General features: G+C 45.5%; 1 protein-coding gene across 1 annotated transcript in view; it reads right to left on the minus strand.

Moving 5' to 3' along the window:
- Positions 1 to 16,313, minus strand: part of ZNHIT6 (zinc finger HIT-type containing 6) — a 166,352-nt gene that overhangs the window by 112,528 nt on the left and 37,511 nt on the right. The window contains exon 5 of the mRNA XM_030207787.1: positions 8,004 to 8,107. Coding sequence (XP_030063647.1) covers positions 8,004 to 8,107 — 104 coding nt within the window. The remainder of the gene's footprint in view (positions 1 to 8,003; positions 8,108 to 16,313) is intronic.

The raw sequence follows: 16,313 nt of genomic DNA on the forward strand, positions 1-16,313 counted from the left end.
AAACAAACCCAGATGTTGTTAACAACTGCAGGGCACAGAGAGAAATCCTATCTGCTTCTGAAATAATCCCATGAGCTTAAACAAATAGAACCTGGGCTAGTGCTCAGAATTAAAGCAAAGATACTTACCTGTAGAAGGCGTTCTCCGAGGATAGCAGGCTGATCATTCTCACAAGTGGGTCGACGATCCGCATCAGCCTGGGAACCGGCATTATGTATAGCAAAAAAGTTTGCTAGAGCCTTCTGAGGCACATTCTGCACCCGACCGCGCAGAGTGCCTTCCTGCCCGCTGCAAAACCACATTCTTCAGTTCAGTGAAAAGCAAAAGAGAGAGAGACAACTCCAAGGGGAAGTGGGCAGGTTTGTGAGAATGATCAGCCTGCTGTCCTTGGAGAACACCTGCTACAGATAAGTATCTTTGCTTTCTCAGAGGACAAGTGGCTGAGTTATTGTCACAAGTGAGGTATCGCTAGCATCCAGGCTCACCCAAAACCACAAACAATAGTCTATTGGGCCTCGAAAAGGCAAGGACATAAAAAAAAGATTAACCTGAAACTATATACAAACTAGCTGAGGGTGGAGTTACTACTACTACTACTACTATTTAGCATTTCTATAGCGCTACAAGGCATACGCAGCGCTGCACAAACATAGAAGAAAGACAGTCCCTGCTCAAAGAGCTTACAATCTAATAGACAAAAAATAAATAAAGTAAGCAAATCAAATCAATTAATGTGAACGGGAAGGAAGAGAGGAGGGTAGGTGGAGGCGAGTGGTTACAAGTGGTTACGAGTCAAAAGCAATGTTAAAGAGGTGGGCTTTCAGTCTAGAGTTGGATTCTAAACCCCAAACAGATTCTGCAACATTGATTGCCCAAACTGTCGCATTGGGTATCGTGCTCAAGGAAGTAATAAGATGTGAATGTGTGGACTGAAGACCACATTGCAAATTTCTTCAGTGGAGGCTGACTTCAAGTGTGCTACCGACACAGCCATGACTCTGACATTATGAGCCGTGACATGGCCCTCTAGAGTCAGTCCAGATTGGGCATAAGTGAAGGAAATGCAATGCTAGCCAATTGGAAATGGTGTGTTTACCAATGACTCCCCCCCCCCCTCCAGTTGGGATCAAAAGAGAAACAACTGGGCAGACCGTCTGAAGGGCTTTGTCCGCTCCATGTAAAAGGCCAACGCTCTCTTGCAGTCCAAGGTGTGTAAATTGCTTTTGCCAGGGTGGAAATGAGGACAGGGAAAAAATGTTGGCAAGACAATCGACTGGTTCAGATGGAACTCCGACACCACCTTCGGCAGGAACTTAGGGTGCATGCGGAGGACTACTCTATTGTGATGAAACTTAGTATAAGGTGCATCCACTACTAAGGCCTGAAGCTCACTGACCCTACAAGCTGAGGTAACAGCCACCAAGAAAACGACCTTCCAGGTCAAGTATTTCAGATGGCAGGAATTCAGTGGCTCAAAAGGAGCTTCCATCAGCTGGGTGAGAATGACGCTGATATCCCATGACACTGGTGGAGGTTTGACAGGGGGCTTTGACAAAAGCAAACCTCTCATGAAGTGAACTAAAGGCTGTCCAGAGTTAGGATTACCTTCTACACGCTGATGACACGCTCTAATTGCACTAAGGTGAACCCTTACAGAGTTGGTCTTAAGACCAGACTCTGATAAGTGTAGAAAGTATTCAAAAGCAGGGTCTGTGTAGGAAAAGAAAGGGGATCTACGGCCTTGCTGTCACAGCAGACGGCAAACCTCTTCAATTTAAAACAATAACACCTCTTAGTGGAATCTTTCCTGGAAGCCAGCAAGACCTGGGAGACACCCTCCGAAAGAACCAAGAAAGTGAATTCTAGGCTCTCAACATCCAGGCTGTGAAAGCCAGAGAGCAGATGTTGGGATGTAGAAGTGATCCCTCATTCTGTGTGATGAGGGTCAGAAAACACTCCAACCTCCACAGATCTTCGGAGGACAATTCCAGAAGAAGAGGGAACCAAATCTGACGCGGTAAGTAGGGTGCAATCAGAATCATGGTTCCACGATCTTGCTCGAGTTTCAACAAAGTCTTTCCCACTAGAGTTATTGGTGGATACGCATACAAGAGACCTGTCCCCCAATGAAGAAGGAAGGCGTCTGATGCTAGCCTGTCATGGGCCTGAAGTCTGGAACAGAACCGAGGGACTTTGTGGCTGAGATGAGTGGCAAAAAGATCCACCGAGGGGGTGCCCCACAATCGGAAGATCTTGTGGGCAACGCTCATATTCAGAGACCACTCATGAGGTTGCATTATCCTGCTCAGTTTGTTGGCCAGACTATTGTTTACGCCTGGCAGATAAGTGGCCTGGAGAAACATGCCTTGATGGTGTGCCCAGAGCCACATCTGGACAGCCTCCTGACACAGAGGGCGAGATCCGGTGCCCCCCTGCTTGTTAGTGTAATACATCGCAACCTGGTTGTTTGGATTAGGATAATTTGGTTCAACAACCAATCTCTGAAAGTCTTTAGAGCGTTCCAGATTGCTCGAAGCTCCAGCAGATTGATTTGAAGTCTCTTTTCCTGGAGGGACCAGGCCCCTTGGGTGTGAAGCCCATCTACATGAGCTCCCCAGCCCAGGAGTGATGCATCTGTTGTTAGCTCTGTTTGCGACTGAGGAATTTGGAATGGACGTCCCAAGGTCAAATTGGATCGAATTGTCCACCACTGAAGAAAGCGTACCAGCTGTGGGGACACTTGGATGACATCTTCTAGATTCCCTCTGGCTTGACACCACTGGGAAGTCAGGGTCCATTGAGTAGATCTCATGTGAAGATGTGCCACGGGTGTAACATGAACTGTGGAGGCCATATGGCCCAAGAGTCTCAACGTCTGCCAAGCTGTGACCTGCTGAGACTGTCGAACCTTGGACACTAGGGACAGAAGATTGTCTGCCCGTGTCTCGGGAAGATAGGCTCGGACAGTTCTCACGTTGAGCAAGGCTCCTATGAACGCCAATTGTTTAACAGGGTCAAGATGGAACTTGGGGAAATTTATTACGAACCCTAGTAGTTCCAGCACCTGAATAATCCTCCGTATGGACTCCCGAGCACCGTCCTCCGAGGTGCTCTTTACCAGCCAATTGCCGAGATAAGGGAACACATACACTCCTAGTCTGCGTAGCGACACTGCAACTACCGCTAGACATTTGGTAAATACCCTGGAAGCTGACACTAGGCCAAAGGGCAGTACGCGTTACTGAAAGTGCTGCGTCCCCAGCCGAAAGCAAAAATACTTCCTGTGAGCTGGAAGTATTAGGATATGAGTATAAGCATCCAGAGAGCATAGCCAATCGTTTTCCTGAATCATGGGAAGAAGGGTGCCCCAGGAAATCATCATGAACTTTTCTCAGACAAGGAATTTGTTCAGGGCCCTCAGGTCTAGGATGGGACGCATCTCCCCTGTTTTCTTCTGCACAAGGAAGTACCTGGAATAAAATCCCTGTCCTTCTTCCCCTGGTGATATGGGTTTGACCACATGGGCCTTTAGAAGGGCGGAGAGTTCCTCTGCAAGTACCTGCTTGTGCTGAGAGCTGAATGAATGAGCTCTTGGTGGGCAATTTGGAGGCTTGGAGATCAGATTGAGGGTATATCCTAACCAGACTATTTGAAGAACCCATCGGTCGAAGGATATGAGAGGCCACCTTTGGTGAAAAACATTCACCCCCCCCCCCCCCCCAACCAGCAAGTCGTCCGGCACAGACACTTGTATGGCGGCTATGCTCTGTTGGAGCCAGACAAAAGCCTGTCCCTTGCTTTTGCTGGGGAGCAGCAGAGGCCTTAGGCGCAAGCTGTTGACAAGAACGAGCGCACTGGGGCTGAGCCTGAGCAGGCTGCCGAGACACTGGAGTGTACCTAAGCCTGGAATAGGAATAGGGAGCACACCGGGACCTACCAAAATACCTCCTGGGTGAGGAGGTGGATACAGAAGGCACCCGGCAGGAGAGAGAAGCCATAGCATCTGTATGCTTCTTGAGATGGTCAACTAGATCTTCCACCTTCTCTCCGAAAAGATTATCCCCTCAGCAAGGAACATCCAATATCCTCTGCTGGACCGACTGGTCCAGGTCAGAAACATGCAGCCATGACAGTCTGTGCATTGCTGTACCTTGAGCAGAGATCCTGGATGCTACATCAAAAGTGTCATATGACCCCTGGCCAAGAATTTACAACACACCTTCTGCTGCTTGACCTGCTGGCAAAAAGGCTTGCCCTGCTCCAGAAGGAGGGCATCAACCAAACTAGACAGCTGCCACACCGAGTTCCGCAATGGATGCTCGTGAAGAGCTGGTATGACTTAATACGTGCAATGAGCATGGCGGCCTGATACATTTTCCTCCCAAAAGAATCCAAGGTTCTAGCTTCTCTGCCTGGAGGGTGCCGAAGCATAGTCTTCAGAACTCTTGGCTCTTTTGAGAGCAGAGTCCACCCCCATGGTGTTGTGAAGTAACTGAGACCTCATCAACTCAGGCTCCCCATGGATCCAATATTGAGAATCAACCTTCTTGGGGATGATGGGCACAGACAGAGGATATGCCCAGTTTCGCATGAGGACTACCTTCAGTACCTTATGCAAAGGAGCTGTCACTGCCTCCCTAGGTGGAGAAGTGTAATCCAGGACCTCAAGATTCTCAGCCCTGGGTTCTACAGGGAATGAAATGGCCTGAGCCAGTTCCCGTACAAAGGATGAAAAGGAGAGGCTCTCAGGTGGAGTCTCCTTTCAGGTGGAGGGGAAGATTCAGAGGGAATCCCAAAAGACTCAAAGAAGTACCTGGGATCTTCCTCTGACTCCCTTGAGCGTTCCTCCTCAGTGCTGGAGAACACTTCCCTCAGTGACCTCCGAGACCGAACCTGCCTTGACTCCGAAGTCTTGAGGGCGATGTCGACGGGCCAACTCCTGTGTGAACTGCGGCGAAGCTTCCTCCATCGATGGGGAACTGGGCCTGGGTGGCAGCCGACACCAGAGCCACAAGGCGCTGGTCGAAGATCTCACCGCGGGTGGAGGGCCAGACATAGCTGCAGAAGACGGCATGGTAGGCAAAAGCACCCCCCCCGACACCGATGCAGTGTGGCACAGCAGTCCTTCCAGGAGTTCCAGAAGCAAGGCCCGGATCCACTTGTCGAGAGCCGACAATCGGTAAAGGATGCGGGGCCAGTGGGACAGGAGTGGATCCTCAAGCTCTCTGTGAGGCGACTGGACCGAATCTACTGCTTCTTCATTCATGGATGCACTGCTGTCACAATGTGCTGTTTCAAATGAATGGAGTCATTCTAGCTGGCCCACTTTCGGCAGAGATCCAGCACCTTGAATTCTGAATCTGAGCTCCTTCCCCCGTCCACTCGGACGTTTGTAGGGAATCTGCAGATGCCTCTTATCGATGATTACTCTGGGTTTCATCAGTTTCCGTAACGATGCCCTAGTCGTTTGTGCCTTAAAGTTTTTCACATCTTTTGGTGAGCTGAGGAATTAGAACTTCCCATTAACCATCACCATCAGTCTGGCAAGGAACCTCATTCCCACCTGATAGAGATGCAGGAGAAGGGGACAGGAGGTTGCAGAACCACCTGGGGCTCGGGAGCAGGAACTTGACTGCTGGCACCTCTTGAATGGAGGGGGGTGGTCCTCCCGGCGTCAACGCTTCTCGGTTGCCGAATCACTTGGCGTCCCGGAGCTCCAGCCACCATGCGTCGAGGGAGATCGGTATTGGTGCTTCTTAGTCTTCACTCGATGCACTTCACCGAGATTCCTCAGTGCCGACGAGGACGATGTAGAATCTTCATGTCGCCTCGGGGTCGAGTCCGACGATGGACGGTCCTGGGGGGCCTGCACAGCAGAAGGCCTCGAGGCAGGTGGAGACACACTCGATGCCTCGCTGCTCCCAGTGTGTCTGGGTCTCTCAGCAGTCATCCCTACCTCTACTCCCGACATCAATGCTTCCTTCATTGCTGCCAACCTCTATGCCGAAGGACCGGACCGAGCCCCCAAAAGTTTCTCTCATTGGGTTTCTCGAGCAAGTTGAGTCTCTCTCTTCATACAAAGACAAAGGGCACAACGAGCTGGGATATGGTCGGGCCTAGGCACTGGATACACCATGAATGAGTATCAGTACCTGAGATGGTCCGGTTGCACCGAGTACAGAGTTTGAAGCCACTGGGAGTCTCGATGATATGGAAGGGAAAATGGCTTAAGCGAAATTAAACTCGATGGTGCCAAGGAAAAGAAGGCACAAAAAGAGAATAACTCGGCTCTAGGTTCATCCTCCGTTTCAGACTTAAAAAGGTAATGGCCTCTGCCATTTCCTTAACAAAACAGGTAAAAGAGATGGGCTCAAGTGGAGACCTCCTTCTCTCACCAGGTGAAGAGGTATCCGAGGGTATGCTATAAGACCCCCTTCTCCAAGAGGTAGTCAAGCTATTCCTCAGACTCCCATGACCAGTCCATGTCATACTCAGCAAAAAAGTCTTTAAGGCCTGCTGAGACTGCCTGTCTCAGCTATATCCATACCACAGAGTCAGGCACTGAGGTGCCTGCTCATGTCTCAACCTCGAGGGAGCTTCCTCCCCCGATGTCGAGCAGTGCCATGCATGGGGAGGCACAGACACTGACACTAATGCCTCTTGTGGCAAATGGGTCGGGGACCGTTCCACAGGGGTGTCATGGACCTCAAAGTTTGGAGTGGCTGAGTGCTGTGGCTGGTGCAAGCACCCTCAATGTTTGAAAACTTGGGAGCAAAAGCAATCCTGCCAACTCCTCGCTCAGCATGGCCTAGAATCAGTCATCGAGGACAGACATTGGTAAGACTGGAGCTGGTGTCTGTGTGGAGACAGCCTGCTTAGCGGTCGGTGCCGTATTGGAAGTAGGGTCCTGGCTGCACACTGGCTGAGGTGATGGCACCAGAATTATAAAGGGAGAAAAGTCCTCTTAGCACCAACGCTTCTAGGGTGTTGGCGATGCCAATGCCTATGCCCCAGAGCTCCTGGCACCGTGAATCGAAGGGGACAAATGCCAATGCTTCTTGGCCTTCAGCCAATACTGGGCATCAGTTTCCCTCAGTGCTGAGGACGACGTCAAATCCATGTGTCCTTGGTGTCAGACCAAATGCAGATCAGTACCAGGGCTTGCTTCTGGTGCCTGATGTCAAGGAAGGTGGAGAACTCCTTGATGCTGGTGCACCCCCAGTGTCGGATGAAGCCCTGGCAGCCATCGGGGTCGATGCTTCTGATGCCGACATCAATGGACCGGACTTTGAGGATCCAAAAAGGTCTCTCTGGTGGGCCTCATGTGCCTTCTGTGTTCTTTTCTGCATTTGTAAGCACAGAACACAGATGAATAATGGTCAGGCCCCAAGCACCCCACACACCAATTGTATGGATCAGTGCAAGATATCACCTGAACACACTGGGTGTATCTCTTGAAAGCACTGGGGGTCTTCTGGGGCATGTCAAAAAGCATAGCGGCCAAATCAAAAGGTTCAATAGTGAGGCCAAAAAGGGGTTTATCTCAAATTCAGCTCGATGCTCCAGCCTAAGAGGGCCTCTGGAGCTGCAAAAAAAAAAAAAAAAGAAATAAAGAAAACTTAAAAATGCCAAAAAAATAAAAAAACACTAAGCAAATAAAAAGGAGGGAAGAATTCAGTTATAGAGCGCTGGGTAGCATCCCACACTGAGCCCCGTCGTGGATGATGTTCTGCTTGTCCTCGGAGACGGCATCTTCAATATGGCCTTCAGAGCCCAGTTCTCTTCTGGAGTGACAGACACTTACTAAAAAGCAAAAGTATTTGATAACTCTGGCAAGAGAATGGTGGCCTGAAAATCTATCGCCTGCTGTCATGTTCTCCCAAAGAGAACCAAAAAAGCTGCTTTGCTTTTGGTCTAGCAGTTAGGCATATCTATCTAATGGATGGTTTAAAAATGAAAGAAGACTTCAAACATCATTAACATTGCTGAAACATTCAACTTACTTTTGACAGAAAAAAGTTGAATTTTCTCTTCTCTTCTTAAATCCAACAGGTAGAATTTTCAGGTCTATTTTGCACTTTCGAGCCCTGTTCTTCATGAAACCAAGCTATAATATAATGCATAAAACAGCAAGTTTGAAAACAGAAAAAAAATGGGATTTTGCTTTTAGAAGGCCTGAAAATTAAAACCAGGATGTGCCAAATAATATGGTCAAGGAATCAAAACAGCTGCCTAATTTAAGGCACTACACTTAACATCTTCAAAGCCTGTTTCCACAAACCCCAATACCAATTTCAGCAGTGTGAAGAAAATTATATGCAGGAAAATAAAAAGACTAAACAGCCAGGTAATACGATCTGTTAGAAGTTCTAGCAGAAACCCAGGCTTCTTTGGCTGGCTATATGCCAGGGAGCTAAGAGGCCAAATACTGGGAAAGACATCTGCACTATTGATGGCTATTTAGAATGTAACAAAACATTTGAGTTAGACAAGGGAAGAGAGGGATGCTGAGTATGAACTAAACAAGGGACCTCTTATACAAACTGCCCAATAGGGTTATGAAAGGAAGATAACAAAAACATTGTCCTGGAGAAGATGCGGTAACATTAACTGGCAGCTCAATGCTGACTGGATAGTCTGACATATGTGTGGGTCAAATCTGAATCTTCCACAATCCATCCAGCCAGAGTGAGTATCTTTTGTGTTGCATAAGAAAATATGCAAATAAAAAGGAAAAAAAAAACAATCCTTAGAATTAACATTGGAAACAAGGAGACAGTGTGCTTGCTGGACAGGCTAGATCTACACTGGATCTATTGTTTAAATTCTTTTTTTTTATTAATTTTTCAAATTTATACATCAAATCAATTTCTCAAGGCAACATCACTGCAGACTCATTTCTTGACGAACTTCATCCCAATATAGATGAAATACCAGCTGACCGATTTTGGTCTAACTTCACCCCCCTGACCACCGAAGAAGTCACCAAAACCATCTCCATACTCTCCAAGTCACAATGCCATCTAGACCCATGTCCAAATTACCTTTTAAGGGATGCCCCAACATGCTTCATCTTGGATCTCACCACTCACATAAACTTCCTGCTTCAACAAGGTTCCTTCCCTACCAATCATGGTAATATTTTATTAACACCTATACCAGGCGGGGCTAGTGCTGGGCAGACTTATACGGTCTGTGCCCTGAACAGCACAGGTACAAATCAAAGTAGGGTATACACAAAAGTAGCACACATGAGTTGTCTTGTTGGGCAGACTGGATGGACCTTGCAGGTCTTTTTCTGCCGTCATCTACTATGTTACTACTATGTTAACAAAAAATCCAAAGAAATCTTCAAACGATGTTACCAACTACCGTCCAATTGCCTCCATTCCTCTAATCACTAAACTAATGGAGAACAGAGTGACCTCACAACTAAATGAATATATTCAGAAATTTTCTATCCTTCATGAGTCACAATCAGGCTTCCGATCTGCCCACAGCACAGAAACGGTCCTCCTTACTCTAATAGCTAAATTCAAACAAGAAATCGCAACTGGAAACAAAATCCTCCTTTTGCAATTTGATTTGTCAAGCGCTTTTGACATGGTAGATCACAACATTCTTGCTAAACTTTTGGACAAACTTGGAATTGGAGGTATTATCATCAATTGGTTAAGAGACTTCATCACAACTAGGTCTTATCAAGTTAAAGGAACCACAAACATATCATCCCCATGGTCGTCTGAATGCGGAGTACCACAGGGATCTCCTCTCTCCCCAATACTCTTCAATATCACGATGATCCCCTTGGCCAGATTATTAGCCAAACATGGCCTTAATCCCTTTATATATGCCGACGACGTCACCATTTTTATTCCCTTTAAATCAAATTTATCCGAAATCTCTGATAAAATCACTACTGGTATGTCCACCTTGATCTCATGGGCCAATGCCTTTAAGATGAAATTAAAGAAAAAAACTCAATGCCTAGTCCTCTCGTCTCAATACTCCCCATCTCTCCCGGCCACCCTCAATACCCCAGATGTAATCATCCCCATCTCCAGTAGGTTAAAGATCCTTGGAGTTACAATAGATAGTCATCTATCCTTCGATAACCACGCTAAGCTGATCACAAAAAAAATGTTTAATATGATGTGGATCCTGAAGCGAGTGAAATCCTATCTTCCACTGAACACTTTCCGGAACCTGGTTCAATCCACAGTCATCACTTAGGTTGATTACTGCAACAGTGTTTTCCTTGGATGTAAATCCCAAGTCCTGAAAAGTCTCCAGACTGCCCAGAACACGGCAGCCAGACTTATATTTGGAAAGTCAAGATTTGAAAGCGCCTCACCCCTTCGAGAAAGGCTTCACTGGCTCCCCATCAAAGAGAGAATATACTTCAAGGTCCATACAATTATCCATAAGATCATATCAGGAGAATCCCCCAGTTATATGAACAACCTGATTGACCTCCCAATTAGAAATAGAACAATGTCATCGCGAACATACCTCAATCTACACCTCCCAAACTGCAAAGGTGTCAAGAACAAAACATACTATGCATCCAGTTTCTCCTTTCTGGGTAGTCAACTTTGGAATGCTCTCCCAAGACCCATCCGAGCTATTAATAACTATTTACCTTTCAGGAAAATGTTAAAGTCCCATTTTTTCAAGCAAGTTTACCCTAATGGACCAGCTTAATTCCACCAGATCACCTACGATACTCCTGCTAAGACGTCGACGCTTACTCTGACCCCAATGTTATACTCAATCCCTCATCTTCTTCCCTCCATCCTTTACCATTTCCCCTCCCATTCTCCTTCACTTTCACCTATCATATCCTTGTCTACCTTCCCTATTCTAGTTCATTACGTTCTTTTCACGTCCTTTGTAATGCCTTTCATAATGTAAGTAATTATGATCATCACAATTTATAACACTGTTCCTACATTTCCTTGTTTTTACTGTATTCTTTACCATGTAAGATGTTTTCTTTTACTATGTAAGCCGCACTGGACCTGCTGTATGTGGGAAAGAGCGGGGTACAAATGTAATAAATAAATAAATAAATAAATAAAACAAACTTGACAAGCTTGTAAAGAAAGTTCGGTTAGTTACAATGAAGTTTGATAGAACATAATTCTAACAGAGATTAAAAAAAAAAAAAAGGAAAAAAAAAGAAAACGTAACCTAATAAAAGTCCACAAGTGGAGTCCATTAATTGGAGAAATTAAGAAAATAATTCAACGTTATAAATCAGTTGCAAGATTCACTATCAATTTTCAATAGTTATTATTCTATCTTATTAGTTTTAGATGTTATAAAAGAAGAGAGTTGAATAGGATCATAATATACATATTTCAGTGACTGATAAGTGACCAAACGTTTACATGGATATTTAAGAAAAAATGTAGCTCCAATCTTTTGTGTCTTGTTTCATCGGAAGAAATTTCTGGCGTCGTTTTTGCGTTTCCCTCGAGAAATCTGGAAAAACTCGAATTTTTAATCCTTTAAAGATTTTATCCTTATTTTTGAAAAACAACTTCAATATCCAAGTCTTGTCTGGAATTAGAGCTACTGTCACCACTAATGTAGTTGGTGTTATTTAATCTAATTCAGAAGTTTCCAGTAAAGCTGAAACATTAAGCTCTCGATTATTCTGTATCTGTTGTTCCTCACTTTTCTTCACAGGGAGGTAAAAGACCCGGACAAACGGGGGAATATTCTCTTCCCCCATTTCCAAAATTTCTTTAAAGTATTTTTTAAACATCTCATGGGGAGAGATCAGAGATTGTTGAGGGAAATTGGTGAAACGTAAATTATTGCTTCTAGAGCTATTTTCCAGGAACTCTTGTCTTTCTCCTGAGATTAACAAAATCGTTAAGCATAGTCATTTGTAATGTCTGTGTTTGCTGCAATTCTTTCTCCTGTTTAACGATTTGTGCCTTAGCTGATTTCAAGTCATTTTCTATTTCATTTACTCTCCCATTCAATATAAGCATTTCTTCATTGATTTTCTTTATCTGGGGGCATAACGCCTTCTCTAAGTCAGCTATCAGTGACCACAGACTATCTAGAGTCACAACAGAGGGCTTTTTAAAAAGATTTGTAAATGAAATGCTCTCTACCTCAGTTTGTTGTGAAATCTTCACATCTTCAATCATCTCTCCTGTCTCCCCCACTGAAAACTATGCCAGTTGTGCAGTTGAATTGGAAGTCTGAGCACTTCTCAATTCCTCCGATAAAGTTGAAACTGCTTCCTCTCTTGCTTCACTTGGCAACACTTCGGTATCCAAGCTTGCACACGCTGATATCGGAGAACTGCTTCCACATGGCTGTGGGGGAGGGACTCTATCGTCGGGGCTTAATGAAACTTCCAGCCCAGATCTCTGCTGTGGGTCTCCAACTCCCCTTGGCTGAGATAGCAGGCCACTCACCGACGCTTGCAAATCTGAGTTCTCTGTAGATATAGATCCATCGGACCCGAAACAGGGGGGGGGGGGGGGGGGGGTCTAAGCTGCTGGGAAGCTACAGCTTTTCCTCTTCTTTTCGGCATTAGAACCAAAATTTTATGGTAAATCACAGGAGTATTGTTTAAATTCTATATGTTGAAGCAGATGTAAAGCTAAAACTAACAGGAGGGTTTTCAATTGACTTTTTCAAATATCTGATTGAATATTCAGTGTTCCAATGCCCAGAAGGTATTTTGATAACGAGACCTCAGAAGATCACATTGTCCCCTCTCCTACTGATGTGGGGCCAGCTCCTTTAAATAACTAGCCTACTCAAACAGCAGAAATTTATACCAGACCCTACTTTGTGTGATGGCCGCTTTTCCATGTTTTCCTCTGAAGCACTGACTCACCGACATTTCATAGTAAATGAAATGACGGCAGAAAAAGACCTGCATAGTCCATCCAGTCTGCCCAACAAGATAAACTCATATGTGCTACTTTTTGTGTATACCTTAACTTGATTTGTACCTGTCCTTTTCAGGGCACAGACCGTGTAAGTCTGCCCAGCACTATCCCCGCCTCCCAACCACCAGCCCCGCCTCCCACCACCGGCTCTGGCACAGACCGTATAAGTCTGCCCAGCACTATCCCCGCCTCCTACCACCGGCTCTGCCACCCAATCTCGGCTAAGCTCCTTAGGATCCATTCCTTCAGAACTGGATTCCTTTATGTTTATCCCACGCGTGTTTGAATTCTGTTACCATTTTCATTTCCACCACCTCCCGCAGGAGGTGTCCTCCAGGTATGCTGACACGTAGCCTGGAACCTTGTCGGGTGAGAATTTTCAATGGTTGTGGAATGCCGATAGCGGCTTGGAGGGTCAGAAAGCCAAACAATGCCCCAAGGTGGATTTCCATACTTCAGTGTAAAAGCAGGATTTTGTTGCCTCTGCTGAAGTGGCCATATAGCACCACATGAAGAGGCTGACCAGAGGAAAAAGTGCTGAAAAGTAAGGGAAGCATGCTGGGAAGAACGGGAACTGAAAGCTGCCCAAGTAAGGCAGGTCATGTTCTCCAGGAGCTGTAATGAATGAGGCAGAGAGTTTACCCAGGCGCTGTGATGTAGGCCGCATCAGCAAGGCATGCCGTGTCTTCCATGAGCTGTGGAAGCTGGAAGGCAGTGAGAAGCACAAAAGGGATCTTACCCAGGCACTGAGACTCAAAACTCCACTGCCCTGGTTTCAACAGAATCCCTCTTTGTCTGCTTGGTGCCCTCAGAAAGGAACAATTTTTTTTGCTTACATTATTTGTGTAGGCTAAAATGAAGATGAAGCTGGGGGTGAGATAGAGAAGAACCCAGACCACTGGGTATACCACGGCAGGCTACTCCACCTTGTCCAGCTAACCCCGATGCTAACCCTGATGCTCAATTGATTACAAGCCACTAACTGGGCCAGAAGTGGCATCATTTATCAGTCCAGAACTTCACAGCAACCTCCGTCCACCTGCTGGAGATAGAAAATACTGAAGTGCTGGAGCGACACAAAGCCCTTATGGGCAGTCACGTTTCAGAGTTTTCCACATCTTCACCTGATGGCTGATGTGCACAACACCACAAGTTCTGTGCTGATCTGTTAAGGATGCTAAGGAAAGTACTTTTGAAACAGCCAAGCTTTTAAAGGACACCAAAAACAGGAAGCAAAACACTTCAAGCTTCTGAACTACTACCCAGAAATACAGTCCCATTGTCCAGTGGCTGTTACTGCTACTGCCATTCTCTTCCATCTGCATAGCGCGACTCCACTTATGTTTGAGCCACACATTGTGGGAACTCCCTAGCTTGTTTCATTGTCTTAAATCTTGCCAGATTTCAGACCATGAGAGGAGGAGTTCATGCAGCAAGTGACTCAAGTAGAGACTGACAAACTGCCTTTTGTTTCAATCGAAACAAACTGCCACCAAAACTTTCTGAATGCTTTCGGCCAAAACTCATCACCTGGTTTCAGCTGAAACTGAAAACTCAATGTTTGGTAGTATGAATGTGAACCAGCGAGGGCCACTAGGGATTAGCGGAGCTTGCAGTCTGTACCTTCTGCTAAACCCACAGTATCAAAACCAGAATATAATAATTTAAGTAATGAAAGACCATATTTTACCGCCAAGCAAAATAGCCTCCACACGCATGGACCACTACAGCTAATGAAAAACCATAATCCACGGTGCTTTTACAGTTGCCAACTTTGCGCCATATTCGGAGCAATAGCCGTCAACTCTACAGAGAGGCCAACTCCTAATGAGTGTATTCCAAATTTACAAATTCCTGCTAAAATTTGGTATCAAATGCATTTATTTGGAGCACTCTATTCACCAGGGGGTCCCTTTTACTAAAATGTGCTAAAAAGTGATAGTGCGCGAGTTTTGCATGCTCTGTAGCCATTTTTAGTGCGGCACTAAAATGGCCATGCACTAATTTCCTCTCCGTTTGTCTTACTGTTTTACTATTGCACATAGTTTTTAGAACCTAGACATCCAGTATTTTAACATTTAAGAGTTTCTATGATGTTCGTAGAACTTATTTATTCAAATTATGCTTTTAAGATATGTATTATTAACAGTTTTACACTGTTTTATTAAGTACTTAAAAGCATTGTCAGCTTGAGGTTCCTCTGTTCCTTTGGTGTTTTTAGTTTATTTATACATTTAATTATCATTTCATTTATATGTTGCTTTTAGATACTGATTTTATTTTATATATTTATATTTATTGCATTTGTATCCCACATTCCCCCACCTATTTGCAGGCTCAATGTGGCTTACATAGATTTGATAACATTGTCATGTCATATCAGGGTGTCAGATACAGTTAGTAGTGTGTAGATGGTAATTGTGTAGATGGCATTTATTTTCATTTAAAGTGACCTATTGCCCCTGACAAAGCCATTTTTATACTGGCAAAACACAGCCATGTCGGGCATTTTATGTAGAATACCTGGGAGCTTTTACTCTACAAATAAAGACATTGTTTTTTTTTTACAAGGTCTGCCTCATTCTTTTATTGTCCATACTGGATTTGGCGGACCGACTGCCTTGTTGCTTTCTGACTAGTGGTGTAGTCAGAGCAGGAGTGTGTGTGTGTGTGTGTGTGGGGGGGGGGGGGGGGGGGGGGGGGTTCTCCTAGTAAACTTTTATTTATGATCTTGCTTCTCCTATTGTCAAATCTATTTCCACTCTTCTGACATGTATTACTCACAGAGAAGAGGCAAATTTCCCAGGGGGGGGGGGGAGGCGGGGGGGAAACCTCAGGCAGGATTGCCAACTAGTTTTACATTTTCAGGACAGGCTGATCCTGTCCTGGTTTTCATCCCCCATGGCATGCAAGGATTTGTAGTCCTGCTCTCCCCCTAATTACTCCTGGGGAAATTCCACACAAAATTCTACATTTTTATTTTTATTGTTTTTGCACAGAATTTCCCTCCTGTCTTTGTCCATCTCAGGCTCCAGCCTCCCCAACTCCAACTGCAGTTTTTTCTCCCTCTAACTTCCAGAAAGATCCCTATTACAGCCTCCCAAATCTTCTGCAATACCCCCACCTCTCGTTTTCCTCCTCACAGGAACACACCTCACCTCTCATTCTCTATCCAGCTATTATTTTCTATTTTCCCTCTCCTACTCTTCCCATGGCACATCCTCAAGCTTGATTCCCCCCCCCCAAAAAAAAAACACTAGTAGCATAGTCTCACCTTGCCCTGTTTGCACCTCCCAAGAGCACTCTCATCTTGCTCTGCCCCCCCCCCCCCCCAGCCTCAAGGCACTCTCAGTTTGCCCTGCCTACCCCCTCCCATGGTACACTCAGCTG

This window comes from Microcaecilia unicolor, chromosome 6 (assembly GCF_901765095.1).
Source record: "Microcaecilia unicolor chromosome 6, aMicUni1.1, whole genome shotgun sequence".
In the NCBI taxonomy this organism is placed as follows: Eukaryota; Metazoa; Chordata; class Amphibia; order Gymnophiona; family Siphonopidae; genus Microcaecilia; species Microcaecilia unicolor.